Genomic DNA, 24,006 nt, shown 5'->3' with positions numbered 1-24,006 from the left:
GCCACTCCACACACACCACCAGCCAAGCACCACTCCACGCACACCACCAACCAAGGACAAATCCAAACACAACACCAGGCAAGCGCAAGAGCACGCACACCGCCAACCAAACACCAGACCAGGCACACCGCCAGCCAAGCACCAGTCCACAGACACCGCCAGACAAGCACCAGTCCACAGACACCGGCAGCCAAGCGCCAAACCATGCACACCATCAGACAATGGACACTACACGCAAACAAACATCATACTTTAGTTTTTTTTTAAATAAAAGAAAAACAAAAACAAATTGCAAATTGATACAAATCTACTAACTCAACAACTAAACTAAAAAGACTACACAAATGCAAACTTTGAAACTGAACAATAAGACCAACCAGTTCACTTTACCACTCATTGATACTCCCAAAAATAATTTTGCGTGTTTTGTACAATCTAAAACAAGCAGGTACACACAGCCCAGGGTTTGAAGGGCAGTCGGGGCAGTACATACGAACCTCCTTCCGAAAACCTCTTCGCCAACAGACTCTACATCTCCGACTGGGAAAGTGTTTTGAGACTGTAGGAGGAATTGTATCAGGAAAGTGGCGATCTTTCAATCTGGCAACATCCTCCACCACTCCAACTCTAGGAACACTTGCCTGTTCCACTAAAACAAGGCTGCCTATTACAGACTCCTGAAACTTTTCAAAAGTCATCTTTGACTGAGGACAAGATTGCTGGAACACAACAAAAGCATTAAAGGTTGCCAAGTGGAAAAGATGGATAGCCAACTTCTTGTACCAAATGTAAGCCTTACGAAGAGCAGCATACGGTTCCAACCTCTGATCTACTCTGTCAACACCACCAATGTACTTATTGTAGTGCATTATGCACACAGGTTTGCGCACTTCTGCAACCTGACCCCAAACAGTCACCGGTTCAGTGCTTTCATCATGTATTGTAGTCAACATGTAGACATCTCTCCTGTCTGAAAACTTGACAGCTAGAAGCTCCTCACAACGCAATGCACTGCACTGTCCCCGAGCAAGCTTTCGACAAACAAGTCCTTTTGGGAAACCTTTACGGTTTGAGCGGATTGTGCCACAAGCAACAGTGTCCACTTTGGCCAATTCCCTGAACAACCGCACACCAGTGTAGAAGTTATCGACATACAAATGATGGCCTTTGTTAAAAAATCCACAACCAAGTTCCCACACAATTTTCTCAGTCACTCCAAAAGTCGACGGGCAACCAGGGGGGTTAATCCTGGATTCCTTACCAGTGTACACCCTGAAATTAGAGACATATCCAGTCTCACTGTCACACAGCATATACAGTTTGATTCCATAGCGTGCCCTCTTACTAGGAATGTATTGCCGAAATACCAAGCGGCCTTTGAACAACAGCAAAGACTCATCCACTGCAATTTCTTTGCCAGGATAAAAGATCTCAGAAAATCGATCAACAAAATGATCAATGACAGGCCGAATCTTGAAAAGACGGTCACAATCAGGGTGATCTCGTGGCAAAGCAAGACTATTGTCAACAAAATGCATAATCCGAAGCAGAAGCACATACCTATCACGACTCATGACTGCGGGAAATATAGCTGTTGCCATCAAAGGACTAGTAGACCAATATGCAGCCATTGATGGTTTCCTAAGCAAGCCCATCAAAAAAGTTAAACCCAAAAACTTTTTCATCTCCTCCAAATTTGTGGGAGTCCACCTGGTAGCTCTAGCGTGGGGCTTAAGGCTGGCACTGTTCACCCTCAAAAAAATTTCAGCATACAAATTAGTCTGCCCTACAATCTCTGCCAAAAACACATCATCCATAAACAACTTGAAAAAATCAATAGGCAAAAAGTTTTCAGTGTTCACCCTACACCCTGGAACACCAGTAAATTCAGGCAATGCTGGCTGCATCATGCCTGGTGCAACCCAGAGGTCAGAACTTTCAACGTCAAGTCTTGCAGCCGCAGGCTGCCGCCCAGCTGCCTCTCATCTCACTACACCAACTGGAAGTCTAGCAGCCCCAGGCTGCAGCCCAGATGTCTCTTGCCGCACTATTGGCACAGCAATGTCCTCCGCAACCACAGGCACAGCAATGTCCTCCGCAACCACAGGCACATCATCCACACCAAAAGTAGCTTCATCAGCACTCAGAGTGTCTTCATCATCAGATGAAGCCATGTGTAGAGAAAACTCACTACCTGAATCTTCACCTCCCACCTCTGGATCAGAATCAGAGTCAGTCTCTAGACCATGGTCAGAGGAAGAATCAAAAAGCATTCCAACAACTTGCTGAGCAGTAATCCGGCGGCTAGCCATTATCCTTACAAATAAAGGAGTCTGCACAAACAACTCAACAACCCCAACACTGCGCAAAGTAAGATAAAAAATGTAAGCCTTTTTCACAAAAAAACGATATTTAGAAAAAAAATACAATTCACTTACAAGACACAACTACACTCACCAGCACCTACTCTGCAAAGACACAGCAAAGAGGCAACGATATCCCACTAGAAAGAAGAAAAAAAAAACTTACATCTACAGAAGGACACATCAAAAACAAATGCAAAACATGTTTTACAATCACAACAAACAGAAACCAAACATACTCGTAATACTACACACTTTGCAAAAAAAAAATTACATTACAATTGAACAAAAAAGAGGTCTCTTACCAAACACATGCAACTACAGAAACAGCAGAACAACAGAACCACCAGTAACGGAACCGCACACTGCAACAATATAAAGAGAAATAAAACAATACACATTAGAAGAAACAAAAACAACACACATTACAACAGGCTATGTCACAGGGTATGTCACAAATGGGGTGTCTGTCCCCAAGGGGGGAAGATTATAAATCATTATAAACGTGGGCCCCCTGGAAGCAACCCTACGGAGGGCAGAGAGGCCAAATAAAGACACGGCAGAACATACTTTTGAAAACAAATGGGCCCAAGGAAGCAACCCTTGGCCAAGGGGTCGCTCCCTATAAAAAAAAAACCCTGGAGTCGAGTGGGCTTTTCTATCCCCCCCTGGGTCCAGAAACAGTAAAAAAAAACAGCAGATCTTCCCCCAGGGGGGGCAGAACAGTCTACAATATTTATAATGCCCCCTGGAAGCGACCCTCACCCAAGGGGTCGCTTGCTTTATAAATATAATCCAATCCCTGGTGTCTAGTGGGTGTCTAGTGGGCTTTTCTGCCCCCCCTGGGTCCAGATGCGGCCCCAGAAATGGCCGATCTGCCCCCAGGGGGTCAGAAAAGTCTAAAAGAAATTAGGGCCACTAGGAAGCAACCCTTCCCCAATGGGTCGCTTCCTTTTCAAATGCAAACAAATCCCTGGTGATTAGTGGGCTTTTCTGCCCCCCCTGGGTGCAGATCGGCCAAAAAAACGGCCGATCTGCCCCAGGGGGGCAGAAAAGTCTGAAAAATATGTTATCCCCCTAAGGAAGCGACCCTTGCCCAAGGGGTTGCTTCCTTTATAAAGTACGTTTTTATTGCACAATTATTTAAAATCATTGCAATATGCAAGAATACAAAAAGACGGTAGTAAAAACACTCGAGGCTGTTAAAAACTAAAACAGTGAATGGGTGGGAAGGGAAAGTAAAAAGACAAGGAAAGTCAAAAATCGATTACTTGCAGGGAATTAAATTCAGGCTTGCACAGAGGGAAAAGTCATGGAACTAATTTCGGTAATGAATTTGACAAAGCGGGTCGCCATTATAGGCGAATCCCCCCTCATGCATTCCTCAAGTGCTTCTTGGCATGTCCTGATACCTAGAAGGAGCCAAATTGGTCTCAGCCAGAATATTCTTTGTGGCCGCAATTGATGACAAATGCACAAAATGTGAATTAGGTTTTCCTCTCCCCGTTTGCAAAATCGACATTGGGAGGAGGCTCCTATCTTATATCCTTGCCCAAACTTGTATGCTTTCAGCGGAATTAGGCCAAATCGAAATCTCATTAGCTGGTGTTTAATATACGGTTTCATTGCTGATGCAAGATAGGATGGAAGGGTTTTCGGAGCGTATAATTTGGCGGCCCAGGTGCCGTGAGAAAGCTTAAGTACCAGTTGTGTGTCCGATGTGTTTGAAAGGATTTTTGCTTGCTTGATTAAGAGATTTCCTTTCGTTTCGTTGGACACAGAAGAAGACCATATGTCCCCCGCTTCGAGCGATTTGAGGCAGAACGTTAGGTATTTATTCCATGATGTAGCGGGGTTGTTGAGGACCAGCCATATACAGCTCTTTAGCGTATGAGAATTTGTGATAGGACCCTCAATAACCGGACCCCCATCGACGGGGTTTGGGTATTGAGGGTCCGACCAGGTAACGAGCGGGTGCCTGGCTTTGCTGGCGGTGTGCCTATTAGCCATCTCCCCCTCCCGAGACCCATGGAGTGATTAGTGATCACGCTATATGTAACTGCTGGGTTCCGAAAAGATTCAGGTACCCCTCCAACAGCAGGTTTTAATTAACAATTTTTTCCTGTTTTTTCACACTTGACCTCCAGGTTAGGGTGAGCCTTAGCGCGCTCATACCCCCGGAGTCTTCACATTGGTCCTGATGAATGCCTAGCTAATTGTATCCAGAAAGGCAGAAACATGTTGACCGCTCACAGTGAGACATAGCTGAACCATCTATTCAGCTTACACATCGCTCACTTTGTCTTTTAACCGTACTGGGTTGGCCGACGACAAAAATATTTTCGGACACAACCTTGACAGTTTTAACCCACTTCACATTTCACTTGCAGTAGTTTATCAAACCAACAAGAAATAACCAGACCCGCATTAATTCTGGCGTCAAAGCCTACTGGGGGGGTATTAGACCTTCCTGGTGGGGCCAGATGATGAAGCATGTCACCAACTAGGTTGGTGAGTAAGGGTTTTCTAAACAATCTAGTGTGATTCTTCTTGCTTGCTCTTCTCGTATAAAAGTGCACTCTTTTGCTGTTTTGACTATATTTTTCCAGGAGACCAAGAGTGCTCCTTCACTTAAAAAAACCCTCTCTCTCCTGTTGTTTAAAGGAGCCCATAGTGATGCCACAATGCACTGGAGTGACACAGAATCTCAATGCAGCGATAGTTCGACAGAAATAAACAGCTCCAACATTGCATCCCACGCTAAGGAAATCGTAGTCTTTCGTAAACTTTTGTTTTCCTCCCTTCTGATTTCTATGCTTTCAGCCCTCCCCCATCGAGCAACCTCCCTATGCCATGCCAAAGCCGTCGGGGGCAGTGCAGCCTTCCATCACATTGTGATTGATCGTTTCACCAGTATTAACATCAGGTTGGCAAACCTAGACTGCACTCCCTGTTTTTTACACTTGTCACACAACCCTAGAATGCAGTATTCGATTGTGTCCACTCTCTCAATAGGTGGTATTTCACTAAGGATATTGAGCACAGTTGCCCAAAAGGAGGTTAGTCGGGAGCATGCCCATATCATGTGTAGTAAGTCAGCTGGCTGTGTGCAGCATCTGGGACATATATCTGCTGTGCCCGGGAACATCTTCAATCTGTGAGGAGTCAAGTATGCCCTGTTTAGCATAATGCATTGAATTAATTTAAACTTGGGGTTACGGGATACTTTCTTAGGGTGTTCAAGTATTCGCTCCCATTCTTTGTCTGATATACACGTCCGATATCATCGGACCATTTGTCTCTAAGCTCCTAGAGCGGGATAGCCGCGTGAGAACGAATACCTCCATACAAGCACCTAGTTAAGTGTCGCTCTTTGCCCATGAGATATAGCATGTATACAAGATCTTGTGTTTGGGGCTCCATACCATCTGGTGACCAGGTACTTCTTACATATCTACTGATGCTAGCATGGAGAATGTATAGCGAATTGGGAACCCCTTGCTCCCTGACAAAAGTTTTGTGATCCATTAGCATGTTGTCTACGATCAACATCTCAATCGTGGTAACTCCTTTGTCTGACCATTTGGTCAGACATCTAGTGGTGACTATTCTGGACGGTGTAGGGATCAATAGCATTGGGATTTTAGGAGGATAGGGGAGCAGGCCATTGGTATATTGGATAGCTTTCTTCCAGTGGGAGACTGCCACCTTCAGCAGTTGGAAAAACAACAAGTGATGGACTGAATGTGGATCAATGTCACACACTCCCCCAGTCAAAAGATCTGGGCCCAAATCCATCGTTTTTTTGCACTCCACACCACCCTGGGTTAGACAATGGCGATATGCAAATCAGCTCTGACCCTGTTGCCCCATGGGAACAGTCCAGTCCGAACTACAAAAGCCATGTCCTTCCCAGAACGGAATCAAGCATCCGAGGACCGGACCGGTTTCGAGGTAACACCTCTCATCAGCCCGGCTAGCTTGACTCCAAGTGGTGTGGAGTGCCTGGGACCCACGTCTGGGCATCCCCAGCGCACTTAGGGCGGCAATTGCAAAAACAACAAGTGATGGACTGAATGTGGATCAATGTCACACACTCCCCCAGTCAAAAGATCTGGGCCCAAATCCATCGTTTTTTTGCACTCCACACCACCCTGGGTTAGACAATGGCTGGGTTGAATGTGTGACATTGATCCTCATTCGGTCCATCACCTGTTGTTTTTGCAAACTCGCTATAAGTGTACTGGGGATGCCCAGACGTGGGTCCCAGGCACTCCACACCACTGGAGTCAAGCTAGCCGGGCTGATGAGAGGTGTTACCTCGAAACCGGTCCGGTCCTCGGATGCTTGATTCCGTTCTGGGAAGGACATGGCTTTTGTAGTTCGGACTGGACTGTTCCCATGGGGCACAGGGTCAGAGCTGATTTGCATATCGCCATTGTCTAACCCAGGGTGGTGTGGAGTGCAAAAAAACGATGGATTAGGACCCAGATCTTTTGACTGGGTTGAATGTGTGACATTGATCCTCATTCGGTCCATCACCTGTTGTTTTTGCAAACTCGCTATAAGTGTACTGGGGATGCCCAGACGTGGGTCCCAGGCACTCCACACCACTGGAGTCAAGCTAGCCGGGCTGATGAGAGGTGTTACCTTGAAACCGGTCCGGTCCTCGGATGCTTGATTCCGTTCTGGGAAGGACATGGCTTTTGTAGTTCGGACTGGACTGTTCCCATGGGGCACAGGGTCAGAGCTGATTTGCATATCGCCATTGTCTAACCCAGGGTGGTGTGGAGTGCAAAAAAACGATGGATTAGGACCCAGATCTTTTGACTGGGTTGAATGTGTGACATTGATCCTCATTCGGTCCATCACCTGTTGTTTTTGCAAACCTTCAGCAGTTGGGGCACTGTCCGCAGGGTCCCTCCATTTGGCAATAGCAAGGTGCGGAGTGCGCCTCTCTCCCATGTTTTCTGTGTCATCCCTATTTCCTTCAAGTGTCTTCCTGCTATCCAGTATGAGAGTCACTGGAGTTGGCTGGCTTAGAAATATGCATTGAAGTCTGGGACACCCAGACCCCCCGATCCGTGCCCAGCCGAAGTTTTGCATGTCCCACTCTCCTACGCTCTCCACCCCATGTTAACTCCAATAGGAGCGTGTTTAGTGATGTAAAGATGTGCAACAGGATTATTATTGGTGAATTAGTAAAGAAGTAAAGCAGCCTAGGAAGCATAACCATTTTAGAAATAGCCACCCTCCCCTCCACTGACAGTGAGGTCCAAGAAGCTATTTGGGTTTTTAGAGCCTTCATAGCATGGCCCAGGTTGCCATCTAATAAATCCTGTGCCTTCCTGTATATTTGTATGCCAAGGTACTTAAAGGTGGCGGGCGCAATGGGAATCGTCCAAAGGCCAAAGTGGATGGGTTCCAACCGTGCGGTGTCCTTAAAATAATGAGCATAAGATTTTGACTTGTTTATGGTTAGGCCTGAGAGTGCTTGAAATTGTTGAAACACCGTGGTTAGGGGCTCGTTGGCGCCTCACAGGTTATTAAGGTATAGTATTGTCATCAACGTAAGCGAATACCTCTGTCTACCGCAACCGCACGTATCTTAATGGCCAGTGGCTCAAGCGCTAACACAAACAACAGGGAGGATAGAGGGCATCCTTGCCCTGCACTGTCTGGGGATACTGCCACTGGTCCAATCCTTCAAGGCCCTTGCTAACACCCTTACATTGTCCACGCTGTGGTATACTCCTTGAAACAGGAACAACAGTCTTTGAAGTATGAATTAGCTAAAAACAAACTCCCAGGTGATGCATGGGGGCAGCCATCAGGAGCACTTCCCAAAACACAGAAGCCTGTGATCCACCCTGCCCATTTCATTCCACCAAACGTACACACGCTAGTGGTGGGGATGCCTCCCCTGTTAATCTAACAGTAGTGAAACCTGTGTCTATCCCTTTTGCCACCTCAGAAAGGTTCAGTAGTGACAACACTATATGCAGCGTATTCGTAAATCAGTGCCATCTGCAGTTATTGTTTAAACCTGTTGTTTTTCGAATGACGCTGCAAAGGAGGACTTTGTGATTTCCTATTTAGCTGACATTGTCACTAATTGGTCCATGCCATTAGTAGAAAACAACCACTCAGTCCTCTATGACTATCCAGCATTTAAGTAACTAATGCAGAAATTGTTGGCAAAACACACGTTCATGCAAGCCAGTGGCACAGAGTTCTTTATTTTGAAACAAGGAAACTAAGATTTATTAACCTACATCACTATCTTTAATAGATTGGTATCTGAGACGCACTGACCTCAGAGAAAAGGACCCCCTTGTTTTATTGTGGGTTACGGGATAGCTGAGGAATATCCTAGCCCAGGTGGTGGACCCCTCCCCCAATGATTGTCCTGAGTTTATAGACCTTATAGTTAAATCAGACCATTGCATACATTAACATAACGGAGAGAAGGAGAAAACCGTTAACCAATGGGTCTATATGTTTCTGTCTGAAAAGATAGAGGGACAGCCTAGCGGTGGTCTGGAACCTATGCGGATCAGTGGAGTGAGGGGGCCTTTATCTCAGGATAAGAAAGACAACATTTGTGCTATGAATCAGTGTCTCTACTGTGGCAAGGGGGGTCACTTTGCTCATGAATGTCCTGCAAAACAAATAACTTGAGCTTCAAGAAAAGACTAGTTGTGGCGAATGTGGGCACTGAGGTCACTAGGGGTTGGGTGGAGGAGTGTCCTTGTGTTCCTGTAAGTACTGTCACCCCCGGTTCCTTGGCAATTCTCCATAACAGTGACTTTAGTAATCACAAAAGGCAAAGGCAATCCATCTTGCTAGACTCAGGGACGACTGGCAATTTCCTGGATCTCAAGCTTGCCCAGGAGCTAGGTATCCTAGGTCTACGGAAGAAAGAAACCGAACCTGTTTGTGCTGTAGATGGATCAGACTGTCCTCTGGTTTAATAAAGTATCACACTGAGCCATTTACCACGATCTGTGACAACGGTCACTCTGAGAACATTAGTTTCAACCTCTTCAATACCCAACCCTTTGGGGCTCTTTTAGGGGTACCATGGTTACAGCTACATACCCCCAGAATTGATTCAGTTGTGCACACAGTAACACTGGACTTTAAGCATCGTCTGCATTGCTTCCACTAGGAAGCAGTACACTGGGCCTTTCTGCTTGCTTACTCTACCTGTCTTACCTCAGATGGTCCACAGCACCACACGGACAATTTAGTGATGTGTTTGACAAGGCCAAAGCTTCTTCTTTATCTCACCATTGCAGTTTCGACTGCAGGATAGATTAGCACCAGGAGACACTCTCCCATGTAGTACAATGTATGCCCTGTCTGAGCCAGAGAAACTACACTTGAAGGAGTATTCAGATGAGAGGTTGTCCTGCAGATAGATTTGGCTCTCAACATCACCTGTAGCCTCTCCTTTGTTTCTCATGCCCAAAAGGGTGGGTGATCTCCTCACCTGCATCAACTACAGATTCCTTAACAATTCGACTGTTACTAATAAATATCAATTGCCGTTGATGCCGGTACTCCTGGATCAGGTACAACAGGCCAAGATTTTTACCAAGGTTGATTTTCACAGGGCGTATCATCTCATTTGGATCTGCGAGGGCGACAAATGGAAAATGGCATCCTTTCATGATTGCTCCATAATTTATTGAAGAAACTAGATACTGTGAAGTCACTTAGTGTACACTGTGTATTCTGATGAAACGCCTAGGTCTGTTTTTTGAATGGGTATTCCTCACAAGTAATGATTAGAACGAGGACAAGTAGGATTTAGAGTAATGAAGATTATGGGCAAGTAATTGGACATTATTGTTTGCTCATCTATAATGAAACTGTGGAAAATTGTTGGAAGCAGCTCCACAGTGTCCAAAGTTACGAGCATGTCTAGAAATTGATGTCGACAGCATATGAATCCAGTCTTCTTCAGTGACTAAGAAGTCGTGTAAGGCAATAAATGTATCTAGGAAGGCCCCATTCCTAAAGAAATATTGGTTTCAACTGGGAAATGCTAACAGATGATGTTCCTGAATAATGTAATTGATAAAGGTGTTTTAAAGCTGTCTTAGATGACTTTGACAAATTTGCAGCGGAGCTTTCTCTGAAAGGTTGTTATTTGTGGGTGAAGTGAGCTTGGTTTGTTTGTTGAGGAGGTGTCTTTTGACTGTATCTCTTGCTTCCTTCTTTAATCTTCTAGCTTTAATTCTCTCTAATTCCCACTATATTTTTAATTGAAACCCTAATGTATGTATGTAACTATCTATGTATTTATTTTCTAAAATGTAAACTGAGGATTTACTCCTAATTTACTGTTATACTTATATCTCTTACTGTAGATAATGAATTTGATCACATCTTAAAATACGCAGTAATGAAGCAACAAAGCAAAATATCTACAAATTAAGATTTCGTTGATTTGAACTATTTGTACTTCAGAATATGGATAAAAACAATCTGATGCAATGGACACTAGTCCATTCACCTGCACTTAGTAGCCAAATCAACGGTATGCCTACCGGGTTATCCAACAGTAAGGACGATTTACACCTGAGTTTACATGGTTCTCATGATTCAGACTCAGACAGCCTTATTCAGGAGATAAAGTATCAATCTGAACTACAGCACTGGATATCTGAAAATGAGGAGCTTGTGCATCAAGAGACCGAGCAGAAAGATCATATGAACAAAAATCTTGATACAGCTGAAGCAAAGGAATCAAATGGAGACTCAACTAAAGTACTAATAAGTGGAAAAGAAGGATTATATCGTCTGCAGCAGATGGAGAGTAATCAAAGACGGTAAGCAGTATCTGACAAGGACAGTGATTGTAGATGTGCTGTATATACTATGTACTATGTCATTGTCTGGATAAAAGGACAGTATGTCATCCAAAATCACAAAATATTACTAAGGGCCACATGTATGAAGCAATTTTGCGTTCGCAAACAGGTCTATTTGCAGAATCAGCCCGTTTGCGAATGTAAACATGCTTTTCCAATGTACCAATCTTTATTTTTCAATTCGGTAACCTGTTACCAAATCGCAAAATGGGTTTGCGAATCGGGATTGGGAAGGGGCATGTTTAATGCATCCCTTTCTAATCCTGAATCATAGCGGTATGTATGAATGTTTTGCAACCAAATACCGGTCACAATACATTCCCAGTTTACCATCAGATTCAATCTGATGGTACCCATTTGCAAATGAGAATGGGTCCCCAATGAACACCTTCCCCTTTGTGAATGGTGGCGAAAACGTTTTTTAAGAGCAGGCAGTGCTCTCACAAACCTATGCCTGCTCTTAAAAAATTAAAAGAAAACCTTTCCTTGTTTTCTTTTAAATGCAATCCATTTTCCTTCAAGGAAAACGGGCAGCATTTAAAAAATGGTTGCTTTGTTTAAAAGCAGTCACAGGCATGGTGGTCTGCTGACCCCAACAAGCCACCATCCACATGATTTTAGCGATTCCTAATGGTGTGCAAATTGCGACCTACCTCATTAATATTATCAAGGTAGGTCGGTTTGTGCCCCCCTAGGAATCGCTAAAAGAAACTCGTCGAGTTTCATACATTAGGAATAGCGATGAAGTAATTGCAATTCACAGAAAATGGCAATTAGGTAATCACTATTCCTAATATTTATACATGTGGCTCAAAGTATTGGGACAGCATGATTCACGGTGCGAAGAGTAGACTTGTGTCACACAATAGTAAGTGCATTTCTAGGATTCAAATAATGATTTGAAGGGATCAGTGTTTTTCTTTTTTTTTTTTGTGGTTACTGGTCTTCAGTACATTCCTGGAATACCTCTGATATAATACGTGAGAATAGTTGTTTTCATTTTTATATTATGTAGTGCCAGCATGTATTCCCCCCACAATTAAACTTATTTCTCAAGACTATCTTCTTTGACAGAACAGTATGCATCTTCCCCAATTAGAACACTTCATCGTTGTCCAGATATGAGGTCACAATAGGCAAGAGGCATCATGAGAGTTTGCTTTGGTTTGTGTCACCTTAAACAATTTTGACCTCACATTGGGGGGTCCATCACGTTTGCGGCCATGAGGCTCAAAATGATCTGAAGGGAGTGTACAGTGGACAGAGAGCTGCAGCTGTTTGAATAAACAGAGGTAGAGGTTTTCCTGCTGAAGTTAATGAAACGATACAAAAGGGGGTGGTGATGGACGGAGCATCTGAATCAATCAAACACTCACACCCAGTCAAAATATCTGGGTTTAATCCATCACCGTTCTTTAGCCCACTCTGCCACGCCAGTTCAGACATGGCTATATGCAAATCAGTCTGACCCTGTGCCTCATGGGAACAGTCCAGCCCGAACTGCCAAGCCATGTCTTCCCTGGACCGGAAACAAGTTTCCGAGGACCGGTTTCTGGCATTCCAGCCGTCTTCAGCCCGGCTTGCTTGAATCAAGTGGCAAAGTGAGCAAGGGACTCACGTCTGAGCATACCCTGCCACACTTATGGCGGCCAAAAGCGGTACAAAAGGGGGTGGTGATGGACGGAGCATCTGAATCAGAAGTTAAGGAAACAGCCTTTAAGAGTTCAGCTGTTTTATAGAGAGTATCAAAGTGCAAACCAGATTGAGTAGCATTTAGAAGTATATTACATTTTCGTTTTGTTTTTCAATTTAGTTGGATCATCAAAACCAATGGTCTAGAATGCCAATAATTGTTGTTTTATATAGTAGTACTATTGTCATAAGGGTAGAAATACGGAGGTTTCTTTCACTGCCCCCAAACTTTCATCATTACCACAGGGTGCGGTAAGACCTTAATCGACAGAGGGGGTTCATCTTCTCTTCTCTATCTGCCTGAGTGTTATCTATTCTAGATAATCATCTAATCTTTCATTTTTTTAGATATTGGATGAGGTGGTCTCACCCTTGTAATGTGGCAAGCTTCATCATCTGCCACATCACCCCACTATAGCAAGATGGTGCTACCAGAACGGACTCGACCTCACGATTGTTGAGGGAGTTCTTAAGATATATAAATCCTGTGTATAACGCTCTTGGGATCCAGTTATAATCTAAAAATACCTTACAACATACCACATGGATTCCCCTTATTAGGTGGTACATTAGATATGGACAACAATACTACAAAATATAGTTAGTGGATGCTATTGGGTGCAATGTCCCTGGCATCCCTATGGTTTGTTAATATGTTTTTTCCTCTCTTTCTCTATTCACTGGTCTCAGACATTTATTAGGGCTCAACAAGGATCCCTCACTTATTCTCAATGTGCAGAATTATAGGCAAGGTCCTCTCTTCCCCATTCCTGTATGTTATATATCACCTAGGAAGAAACCAATTTGGAAAACAGCTCTCACATATGGCAGACCAATCTTATTGTGGAAATTGAAGTCAAATCGCCGTTCATTAAGTGGAACTTCGGTTGGTAGTGATACAGCAAAGGCAAACAAACACCATGCAAATCAAGGTGGACAAACACACATGTGAAGCATACATGCAACATTCAGTGGGTGCAACTCTGTCTTGCTCTATTTGGGTTATTACTGCACTTCCTAGTCTGAGTAGGGGTGGCAACTCCTGTAGTCACACACTGGGAAATGTATGTACAATTCATTTAGAGCCAAAATACGATATAAGTTGATTATTCTGAATACGTTGTTTTTTTAGGAGAAACAGCATATTGTATATCCTGATAAAAGGGATCAGTGTGTCCTGTGGCTATGATTTGCTTTACTCAGTGCTACAATACAACCCTCCTTCCTAGAATAGTCTATAACGTAATCACCACCCAACTCCGTATTTCTAAAAAGACAACCCACAAGTTTTAAGTGGGTCAAAACTTTCCCCATATTCTTTAGATTAGGAATTTAAATGGCACCATCCAACTTACTTCATCAAGGACATGCACCAGCTTTTTACCTAGCCAAGCCCCTGACTTTATCTGGAATGTGGATCGCGATCACCTCGTAACTCTCACCATAAGTACCTGGTGAACGCCATATTTGGGAGTGGCGTATCTTCTGGTTTGGTGAACGTGATCACGTGGTCGGTTGCATCTTCACAACATGTCGAATTAATTCGCCGTGAGTGCCCACCAACTCTAGAGGTGGAGTTCTTCCTTTTGTGGGGCTTCCGTGTGTTAATAATAAAAAGTTTGCTAGCATTCACGCAAAGAATTTTCAATTCTATTAAGGACACGGAGGCGAGGATTATGCTTTCTGTTTCTTTACTGCAAATGAAGAGCAGCCAATTAAAACGTTTTTAACATTTTGAAAAAGCTACATTCCCAGAATGCTTAGAGTAACCACAACAACAATCATAGAGACTAACCCTATAAATGACTCTCTCCCCATGATCACTTCCTCTTTCTTTACCCAATGAGCATTGCCCAATATTCAATAGTCCATAGTCCAAATAACACCTCGAATTTTTCAAAAACAGCAACAAGAACTTTGTAAACCGGACTGCAGGCCTCGTTGATGAAGACCGTAGCATACGCCTTCCCAGAAGACCAAAGTGATTGCTCATTCGCCCATCTGTTCCGCACCTGAAATAGAGATCGTACTCGTAACAACTGAGAATAAACATTTTTTCTCTGGGAGGGTAAATCATGTAAATGTAAATGTAAATGTACATGTATTTATATAGCGCAAATCACCGACCCGGTATCTAAGCGCTTGCTTAGGGAACCCGTCCTGGTATTCCCCTGTGAGATAACCCCGGCAGGGTATCCACAAGGTTAAAGCCAGGCATCCCACCGCGAGGGGCTGTTGTGGAGATTAAGCAAGCTATTGCCCAGAGTTTCAGAGTGCGAACCCATGAATCGAGTAGGCACCGGAGCGAGAATTGTCGAGTCCGTGGACATTTTCAGACTCAAGACCCACCGAGCCGGGAATTGAACCCTGGTCCCAGGCTGACCTCTGCTTCCAGGTCTGCCTCCTCTAACCAGTGAGCCACACTTCTCCACAAACCATGACAGTTATCATCTATGAATGCACCTGGCGCGGGATAATCCTCGTCTCCGTTTCTTTAATAGAATTGGAAATTCTTGGCGCGAATGCTAGCACATTTTTTATTCTATTACAGGACCGGAGGCTTCGGATTATGCTAATTTAATGCTTATTTAGAACCACAGAAGCAACATCGCCCACACGTTTATAGTGAAACTGTGGAAGACAAGTCAGCTGCTCTCATTATGTCATGTATACTGGAACCTAACATAAAAGACTTTGAGGCCATAGCACCTCTCACGGAATGAACTCTAAATGATTCTGTGTTAATGCCTGCCTCTGACATTAGATATCTGAGCCACCTGGCAATCGTAGCAGAGGTAACAGGCCTAAAAGGTCTTTGTAATGCAACCAGCAATCTTGAACATCCGACCGGTTTAATAGGTCGGGTACAATCCTCATATACTTTGAGACATTTTACCACACACAGTTTATCTTTCACTGGAAAGGCATTGTAATTAATAGACTTGGAAAAAGTTTTAGTATGCGCTGTAATCACAAAAGACACTCCTTCAGGAGAAAATATTCTACCTTCTAAAGCCAAAACGCTAACACCAGAGACACGTTCACATGCAGATAAACAGAGAAGCATGGCTAGCTTAGCTGACAATTGTTTCCTTGAGAGTGACTCATTACTAGGCCAATTGTAAAACAAACTGAGCACTTTAGACACATCCCATGAAGAAGAATACTTAGCCTTAGGTGGATTCGCGACACGTATTCCTTTTAAGAGTTTACAACCTACCGGGTGCATTCCCACCGGTCTCCCTTCTATGTGTGCATGTCCAGCAGAGATGACCGATGGGAAATTGTTAACCAATCAATATGATAAACCATCTGCGGCCTTCTTGGAAAGAAAATTCACAATTTGAGAGAGATCCGCTTCCATTGGATCCAAGTACTCCTCCAGGCACCAACCCAACCATGCTCTCCATGCTGAGCTAAATAGTTTTCTGGTAGAAGGGGCCCAGGCCTGTTGGATGAAGCTGGGAGCTTCCACTGAAATTCCTGGCAACAACCATTGCTGCCGGAAAGCCTCCCAGCCATCAGGGTCAGGTGCCCTGCAAGAACCAGAGGGTGCAACTCCCCCTGAGGGCCCTGGAGCCTCATCTGGAAACACAGGAGAAGGAGCGGAAAGTTGCACGTCAGCTCTGGCAGGACTGGAAACCAAGGCTGGGACTTCCAAACCGGAGTGATTAGAACAAGCTCTGCTTTCTGCAGCACAATCTGTTTCGGCTCTCTGGGTATCAGAACAAATGGAGGGAATGCATAATAGAGCTCCTTGGACCAATCGTGCGTGAAGGCATCCGTTGCTCTCGCCAGAGGATCTGGTCTCCAACTGAAGAACGACTGAGTCTGGAGGCAAAAAGGTCTCTGTAAAACGGAACAACAAAAACAGCAAGGTGGATGAGGGCCCTAGGGAAATTTAAAGACCAAGCACAGACAAACTCCCTATATATAGTGACATATACGCAAGTGTCTATGGGTCTAGAAGAGGCATTGTACTATTAAGTACGCAAATCAAGCCACTGAACAAAATGAGACCAAAAAGTTGAATCAGAAAAGGTGGAATAGATTAGTCCTAACCTATCCTAAAAACTTAAGGATACCCATCAGACACCACTCGATACCGCCCTTCATCATTTGGGACTCCTTATGGACCTTGATAAAACAAGCTATAAGTGATGTATGAGAATAAGGTGGAAAATCCTTCATCAACAAAATAGCCCGCTGTATGGTCCTAGTACTGATGGTCAGTAGTCTATATGTTTGTAGGTGACTGAATTGCAGTGCATGTGAAAGTGAAAAAAGTGTGTTTAAAATTGGGTGAAAGAGCAACACATCTTTTATTCTTGTTTCTGCTCAATCCTCTAATATTAAAAACAAAATAGAGCAAAGCAGTTTTCAACAAGTGTCTGCCCAGATGGTATGTAGGTCAACATGTTTCAGCAAATAAAATGGACAGAATAGTCCTTGCCTTCTTAAGGACCTAAGATACTAGTGCTACTGCAATGTGCAAACAAAAAATCCAAAATCAAAAAACAAAAAGGAACGTGATCACCTGAAATCCTAGGTGTCTGCTACTTCCCTGCATGTGGATCATTTGTATCACTAGTGAAAAATAAGGAAACATAGTGTGAGAAGTCAAGTATGCATTGTAAAATGTGCAAGCACTGAGATCAAGCGTTAGAAAACATATCAGACGCTTGGCACAAGAAACAATTAAATGTGTTTCAAGGAATAAAACAACAGACTCTTTGTCGGTCTAGTTTATAATTACATTAAGGAATGAACTATTATTTTAATGTGTGCAATCTCCTGCTTACCAGTTATGCAGAAGAAATGAACCTCACCCCACATGGCAATGTTTCAGGAAAAAGGGAAGCACCGCTCTGATTTAAAGGAAACAGAAACGCACACCAACAGGTAAATGTTCCCTATCCTTGGGATAACAGTATATACTCCGTAAAACATATATTATTAAAAAGTATGTATAGATGTCAAACCTCACCCCTAGTTGGAAAAGGATGGTAGATACAACATATAAAACATCACAATTCCATTTAGTCTTTTTCAGGCATTGCCACGTAAACACTCGCAATGCATAAAACAAGGTGTCATGAGCAGAAAGCCTTTTTTATCTTTAACAAATACGGAGGAGATTTAGCGCATCTTGATCTCATCTCAGTTCATCATTTACAGGCGCTGCCCCGTAAACACTTGCGATGCCTAAAACAGGGTGTCATGAGCAGAAAGCCTTTTTTATCGTTAACAAGTACGGAGGAGATTTAGCACATCTTGATCTCATCTCAGTTCACCAAGAACAAGAAATGTGAACCCGTGTTAAATAAGGGAACAAGTTATCGCAGGCAGCACTGAAAAGAATGTTTCTTATCGTGTTGCCAGCGCCGTCAAAGACCGGAAAAAGCCCTCAGTGTTGCAGGGCTAGCTCTGTAATTTGTTTGTCACCGGGGAGTCAGCCGTGGATAACTGCAAGCTAGGGCAGGAAAGAGAGATCACCTGTCCGTCGGTACTTCACGCCGGCATCCAAGCCGACTGGGGAGGTACCGACCCGGACAAGGTCCTCCATTTTATTTTGGTAAATATCACGTCGGACCTCCCATAGTCACGTGACAATAATCATGTGATCAAATCAGCGTCCCGATATACCAACAAATAATCCACTTGTGAGATTGTAAAAAGCTCAGCTCGCTAAATTTGTAGGAGTATCTACAAAAGAAGAAGACCTATTTCAAAGTTATAAAATACTTGATAACTTTTGCGATGATGTTTGCGTGGCAAATATCACAAGACTATAGTATCAACAAGGGATCATGGGAATCGTAGTAAAAGCAACCGTTTCCTCGAGCCTCTCAGCATTAGTGTATAAAAACTTGTATAAGGAGACACGCTAGGCTGAAAGGCGCGGGACAAAGACAGTATGCAAGAGCTGTGGTGTGGATGGAAAAATATGGGAATTACAGTGAGAAAACCAAGACTAAATATAACAACGCTGATAGTGTTGGTTACTAAATAACAAGGAGTGTAAACAAAAAATACTCACAAATAAGAGTAGAAATACAAGTATGTTATTTATTTCAGGTTGCTCATAATAAACACTGAAAGCTGGAGTAGGCGCTAAATCAGTTTTAACAAGGTCCATAAGGAGTCCCAAATGATGAAGGGCGGTATCGAGTGGTGACTGATGGGTATCCTTAAGTTTTTAGGATAGGTTAGGACAAATCTATTCCACCTTTTCTGATTCTACTATGTAAAACGGACCCAAAATAGTCTGTTGGAAGAGATGGAGTTTCCAATCACTGAAATCCTTTAAATGGCGGGAGTTCCAGTCGCTATCGCATTGTCTCAACCCGGAAGGTATTCCGCAATCACGGTATTTGGTCCGCTAGGCAGTAATGCCAGAAGTCCTTGGTGATCTCCACCCACATCGGGGATCTGGTGCCCCCCAGCTTGTTTATATATCTCACAGCGGAGATGATGTCCATCTGTTAGAGGATGCAACACAACACCTTCCTGGGAGAAAGCGTGTAAATCGCAAATGACCCTGCCAGGAGTTTGAGACAATTGATATGTAACTCCATCTCCGGGAGAGACCTTCTGCTCCACATGGAAATCTCCCCGCAGCGAGCTCCCCAACCCGACCGACAGGCATCGGATTCTATGATCATCTCTGGGTGAGATCCGAAGATTGCTCGGCCGCTCCAGGCATCTACGTGGGCTAACCACCATTTGATCTCCTCCCGGACATCGTCCGTGAGTGGAACCTGGTCCGAATAAGAGAGATTCTTTTGAAGATGCCTGATCTTGAGACGTGGAAGTGCCCGGTAATGCAACGGCCCCAGAAACATCGCTTGTATGATTGAGGCTAGCAGGCCTACTAAACGCCCAGTGGCCCTTAAGGACATAAGCTGTGTGTCCAAAGTCTTCCGCAATTTCTTCTTCAGATCCCTCAGTTTCTGCTTGGGCAACTGTAGCTGGGCTGTCCGGGAATTGGTTACAAATCCCAAGAACTCCAGAGATTGAGTTGGTACTAAAATCGATCTTTTTCTTGGTTATTACAAAACCCAGACACTCTAACAATGTCAGTGTCATCTGCAGATAGTGAGCTGCTAAGGGAGCGGAAGGCGCCATGATCAGTATGTTGTCAAGGTAAAATTCTTAACCAAATACCTTGCTCTCGGAGATGTGCGATCACCGGTTTCATCAACTTGGTGAAACACCAAGGAGCAGAGGAAAGACCAAAAGACAGGACCAAATATTCCAGACGCCTGCCTCGCCATTGGAACTGCAGGAATCTGAGGTGAGGGCGAAATATTGGAACCGTCAGATATGCGTCTTTGAGATCTAGACGAACCATCCAGTTTCAAAATGTCCGCCTGAAGATGGATCCCTCCATCTTGAAATGTCTGTACAGGACAAACTAGTTGAATTCTTTCTGGATCAGCACTAACCTGTAACCCCCGCCCCTCATCTGGACCAGGAAAACATTGCTGCAAAAACCCACTAGCCTGTCGTCAGCAATAGGCAACCATTTGTTTCTCCAGCAAGTCTTCTATTTTTCGATCTATAAAAAGTCTTTCTTGTTGGGAAAAAAATAGAGGAGGATGGGGAACACTCTGCATAGGTTTTTTGAAAGAAATCGATGCGAAACCCCTGCACCGTCTGCAGGACCCAGGCATCCTGAGTTATGACTGACCAATTGAGTAGGAAATGGCGAATGCGACCCCCCAGAGGACATAGACAGCGACATCAGTCTTACCTACTGTAATCTGGGGCCGAAAGTTCCCCCTCTGTCCACCACAATAGTATCTGCGACGACTGAAGCGTCTCGTGGGGTAAAACGTGCCGCCTCTAGTGGGCTTTTGATAGTCGCCTCTACCCTGGCCGTATCCACCTCTGGGATGGGCTTGATGATACTTGCGGCCTGGCGTGCGGCCCCTGCCTCTCCCGGCCCATTCAAAGAGGCCCGCTTGGAACACCCGTTTGATATTTGATTGGGCCTTGTCCAGAAAGGTGAAAGTCCCCACATATTTAGAGACGCCTTTTACAAATGTCTCCCCGAAAACCAAAACCTCTGCCAGGGGACCAGGTTCCGCAGAAGCAAGTTCGGTTAGGCTACTGTCCATCCGTGATGGGTTTCAGGGGTGCTGCCAGCGCCTTGTTGACTGTCTGAGGGACCGCCACCTCTACCGCCTTATTGACAGATTGTTGCACCGATGCGTCAAGGACATCCACAAGGTTGTCTTCCAGGAGGGGACAATGTTCCTCCTCATAATACCCGTATTCTGAAAATAGGCTCAGTCTTCCATCACAAGTCGTATCCTACGAACCAGACACGTAATTTGCCAAGTCTACAATTCCAAAGGAATTGGTCAAGGGGGAGCAACTCTGGTGCAATGAAGATTAGTTCCAACTTTAAATGCTTCTCAGCAAAGCTGTAGTCTCAGTTTAGCAGCCCAACAGATGGCGGCAAGAGCCAATGGTATCCAAAAAGCCTGCACTCAGCTTGGGCCTTCCTTATTGTGCAGCCCAGGACAGGCTTCAGCAACGGGCAAGGAAGAAACAACCTCCGCTCCGAACCGCATTTGTAAATGTGAGCAGAGCGAGGAACAAACGACATGGGCATCGCGTAGCCCAAAAATAGCCCAATCCCTGATCGCTGAAAAATCTTGTTGTAAGTTTGAGTCACAAGGGAAAAGGCACTCAGGTGGTGGCCAGACACGTCAGGGAAGCGCTGCGAGCAGCAAATGAGACATGCTGAAATAACAACACAACTCCCCTGTTATGTGCGCATGAGATGTAACTCTACAGCTAAATATATATAGCGATTCAATACAATGTATCATAAATTAGCATTAGCTATTATAATAACAGATGACAGTGAGTTATGGTGAGACTAAAAAGCAGACCACTTAACTCATTGCGAGCAGCAAAGAAAGAGGAAGTAATCATGGGAAGAGAGTCATTTATAGGGCTTGTCTCTATGGTTTTTGTTGTGGTTACTCTAAGCATTCTGGGAATTTCGTTTTTTCAATATGTTAACAACTTTCTTATTGGCTGCTGTTAATTTGCAGTAAAGAAAGAGAAAGCATAATCTGAAGCCTGCGGTCCTGTAATAGAATTACCTTTTTACGGTCCATAGCTCCTCCTGTACGTGGGATGAACATTCTAGTTAGACAGTGCTTTACGTAGGACTACAAAAACACGTTGTGCCTCATGGGGACTGTAGTCCATTTCTTCAGTTGTGAAATAAAAAACTCAAAAATGTCTAGTATAAAAAAGTGAGAGACAACCTTGTTAGTGGTATTACTAGAACACTTTCTCATAATATATGAGTTGAACAAGACTGGTGAATTACCAAGCCCTTTATTCTGAAACAAATTCAATTTATTTACGTGTCATTGTACTCAAACCACAGCATAATCTCGACCCCAGAATGTTCCACTGTTATGAAGACAGGACCTAATTAGGTCTTAGTGTCCATTCAATATAAGGCTGATCATGTACTTTGTGTCTTCCTAATAGTCCCCAAGGTATTTGCTCATTCACTCCATATATGTCTCTTCTAAGTCTATATACCCATCGTTGTTCATAATTCAAAAGGGCTGGTACCATGTTTGTATTATAGGATTCTAACCTATCTGTAATGTACCATTCTATGTTTTCTTCAATATCATATTTCTCAGTATAATGCCTTGTTAACTTGGTCTATTTATTCTAATTGTGCTCCTGTGTTCATTGATTCCTATATGTATTTTCTAGTTGTCGTATCTATGTAAAACAATCTGCACGGGCATCTAAGCACATATATAGCTTTGCAAGAATTACAATGTGTGAGGTTCTTCAGTTTCCACAGTGTCCAGAATTCTAAATCCAATGACTTGAATTTCATGTTAAACAGCACGTCCAGCAATTGGTTGATGGCTCTTTTGAGCTGGTAAATTCCAGAGCGCAGTTAAACCGTGCTCTGGTGCTGTTTCTTTGGGCATGTATGTATCAGTTTGTCACGTAAAACCTGACCTCTTTTGAACTGGTTGTAAAGATTTTTTTTGTTTCAAATTCTTTTGGGGGTTTTACAGTACAGTGTCCCAAATTGAGATATCAGACATATCTCAGTTTAACAAACATTTATGAATATTTGAGCATCATAAGTAGTTACAAAGTTGGCAATGTCGCCTTTTCCCCATCCCACTAAATGTGTCATCATATCATTGGCCCCACTTCTTCTACTGGCTAGTCTCGTTGTCTGATAATATAGTCTGCTGTGTCTCATCTGATGAGTTACTTGGTGGCGAAAGTTGGTATATCGCCTTCTCCTATATTCTTGTATGCCGTCCCTGTTAGGGTACTGGTCATCTGTTCTGTAAGGTTAAATCGGCATCGGAACTGCTGAGGGGGAGTTAAAACTGTGAACTGTGGGGAGGAAAGCATAGGGGGGAAACGCACTAAACGGGCAAGGATGGTCCGTTGTGTCGACTGATGAGTTGACTAGCTACGGATCAGCTGGGTCGTGTTGTTAGGTAATTGGGGGGGGAAAAAATCGGCCATGGGGGTGGACAATAATCCCATGAGTGTTTTCCGTCTAAACCATTCGTCTCACGTGCCTTGGCGTTACGCAGTTGTAGCTGGAATCTGCGTCGCAGGAGACAGGGAGGGCGTGTGGGGTGGGAGCTGCGAGGCTTCAGGTGTTTCTCCCTCTGCTGTCTCCTGTTTGAATTGAATTAATAATTGTGCCCATTCCATAGATACTGGATGTTTACGTGTACCCTTCACCTCCTCCTCCCTCAGTGTCTCTGCCTCCGCTGCCCCCCATTTGTTCATTGCGCCCCCCAAGCTGCCTCCGTGTGCCCTGTTGGGGCTCTCCAATGCATGGTTATGCATCTTTTTGCCAAGAGAATGGCTAATGATGCAAATCCCCATTGTAATTTTTCAGACTTTTTTTTCCGGCGGATACCCAGAGCGCACGCTTCCCATGTGGAAATGTTCCGGAGATTGACTGTTGCTCGGAGCGTGTGGTGTACTCTGTCCCAGTATTACTGTATTATGTGGCAATCCCAGAACATGTGTCTAAA

At 44.1% G+C, this 24,006-nt stretch overlaps 1 protein-coding gene across 1 annotated transcript in view; it reads left to right on the top strand.

Moving 5' to 3' along the window:
• Nucleotides 1–24,006, top strand: part of JHY (junctional cadherin complex regulator) — a 452,312-nt gene that overhangs the window by 47,727 nt on the left and 380,579 nt on the right. The window contains exon 2 of the mRNA XM_086956964.1: nucleotides 10,742–11,203. Coding sequence (XP_086813090.1) covers nucleotides 10,845–11,203 — 359 coding nt within the window. The 5' untranslated portion in view covers nucleotides 10,742–10,844. The remainder of the gene's footprint in view (nucleotides 1–10,741; nucleotides 11,204–24,006) is intronic.

The sequence above is a fragment of the Lissotriton vulgaris genome, chromosome 2_1, assembly GCF_964263255.1.
Source record: "Lissotriton vulgaris chromosome 2_1, aLisVul1.2, whole genome shotgun sequence".
NCBI classification, from domain to species: Eukaryota; Metazoa; Chordata; class Amphibia; order Caudata; family Salamandridae; genus Lissotriton; species Lissotriton vulgaris.
The sequence above is the reverse complement of the archived record's forward strand: the minus strand, read 5'-3'. Positions and strand labels throughout refer to the sequence as shown.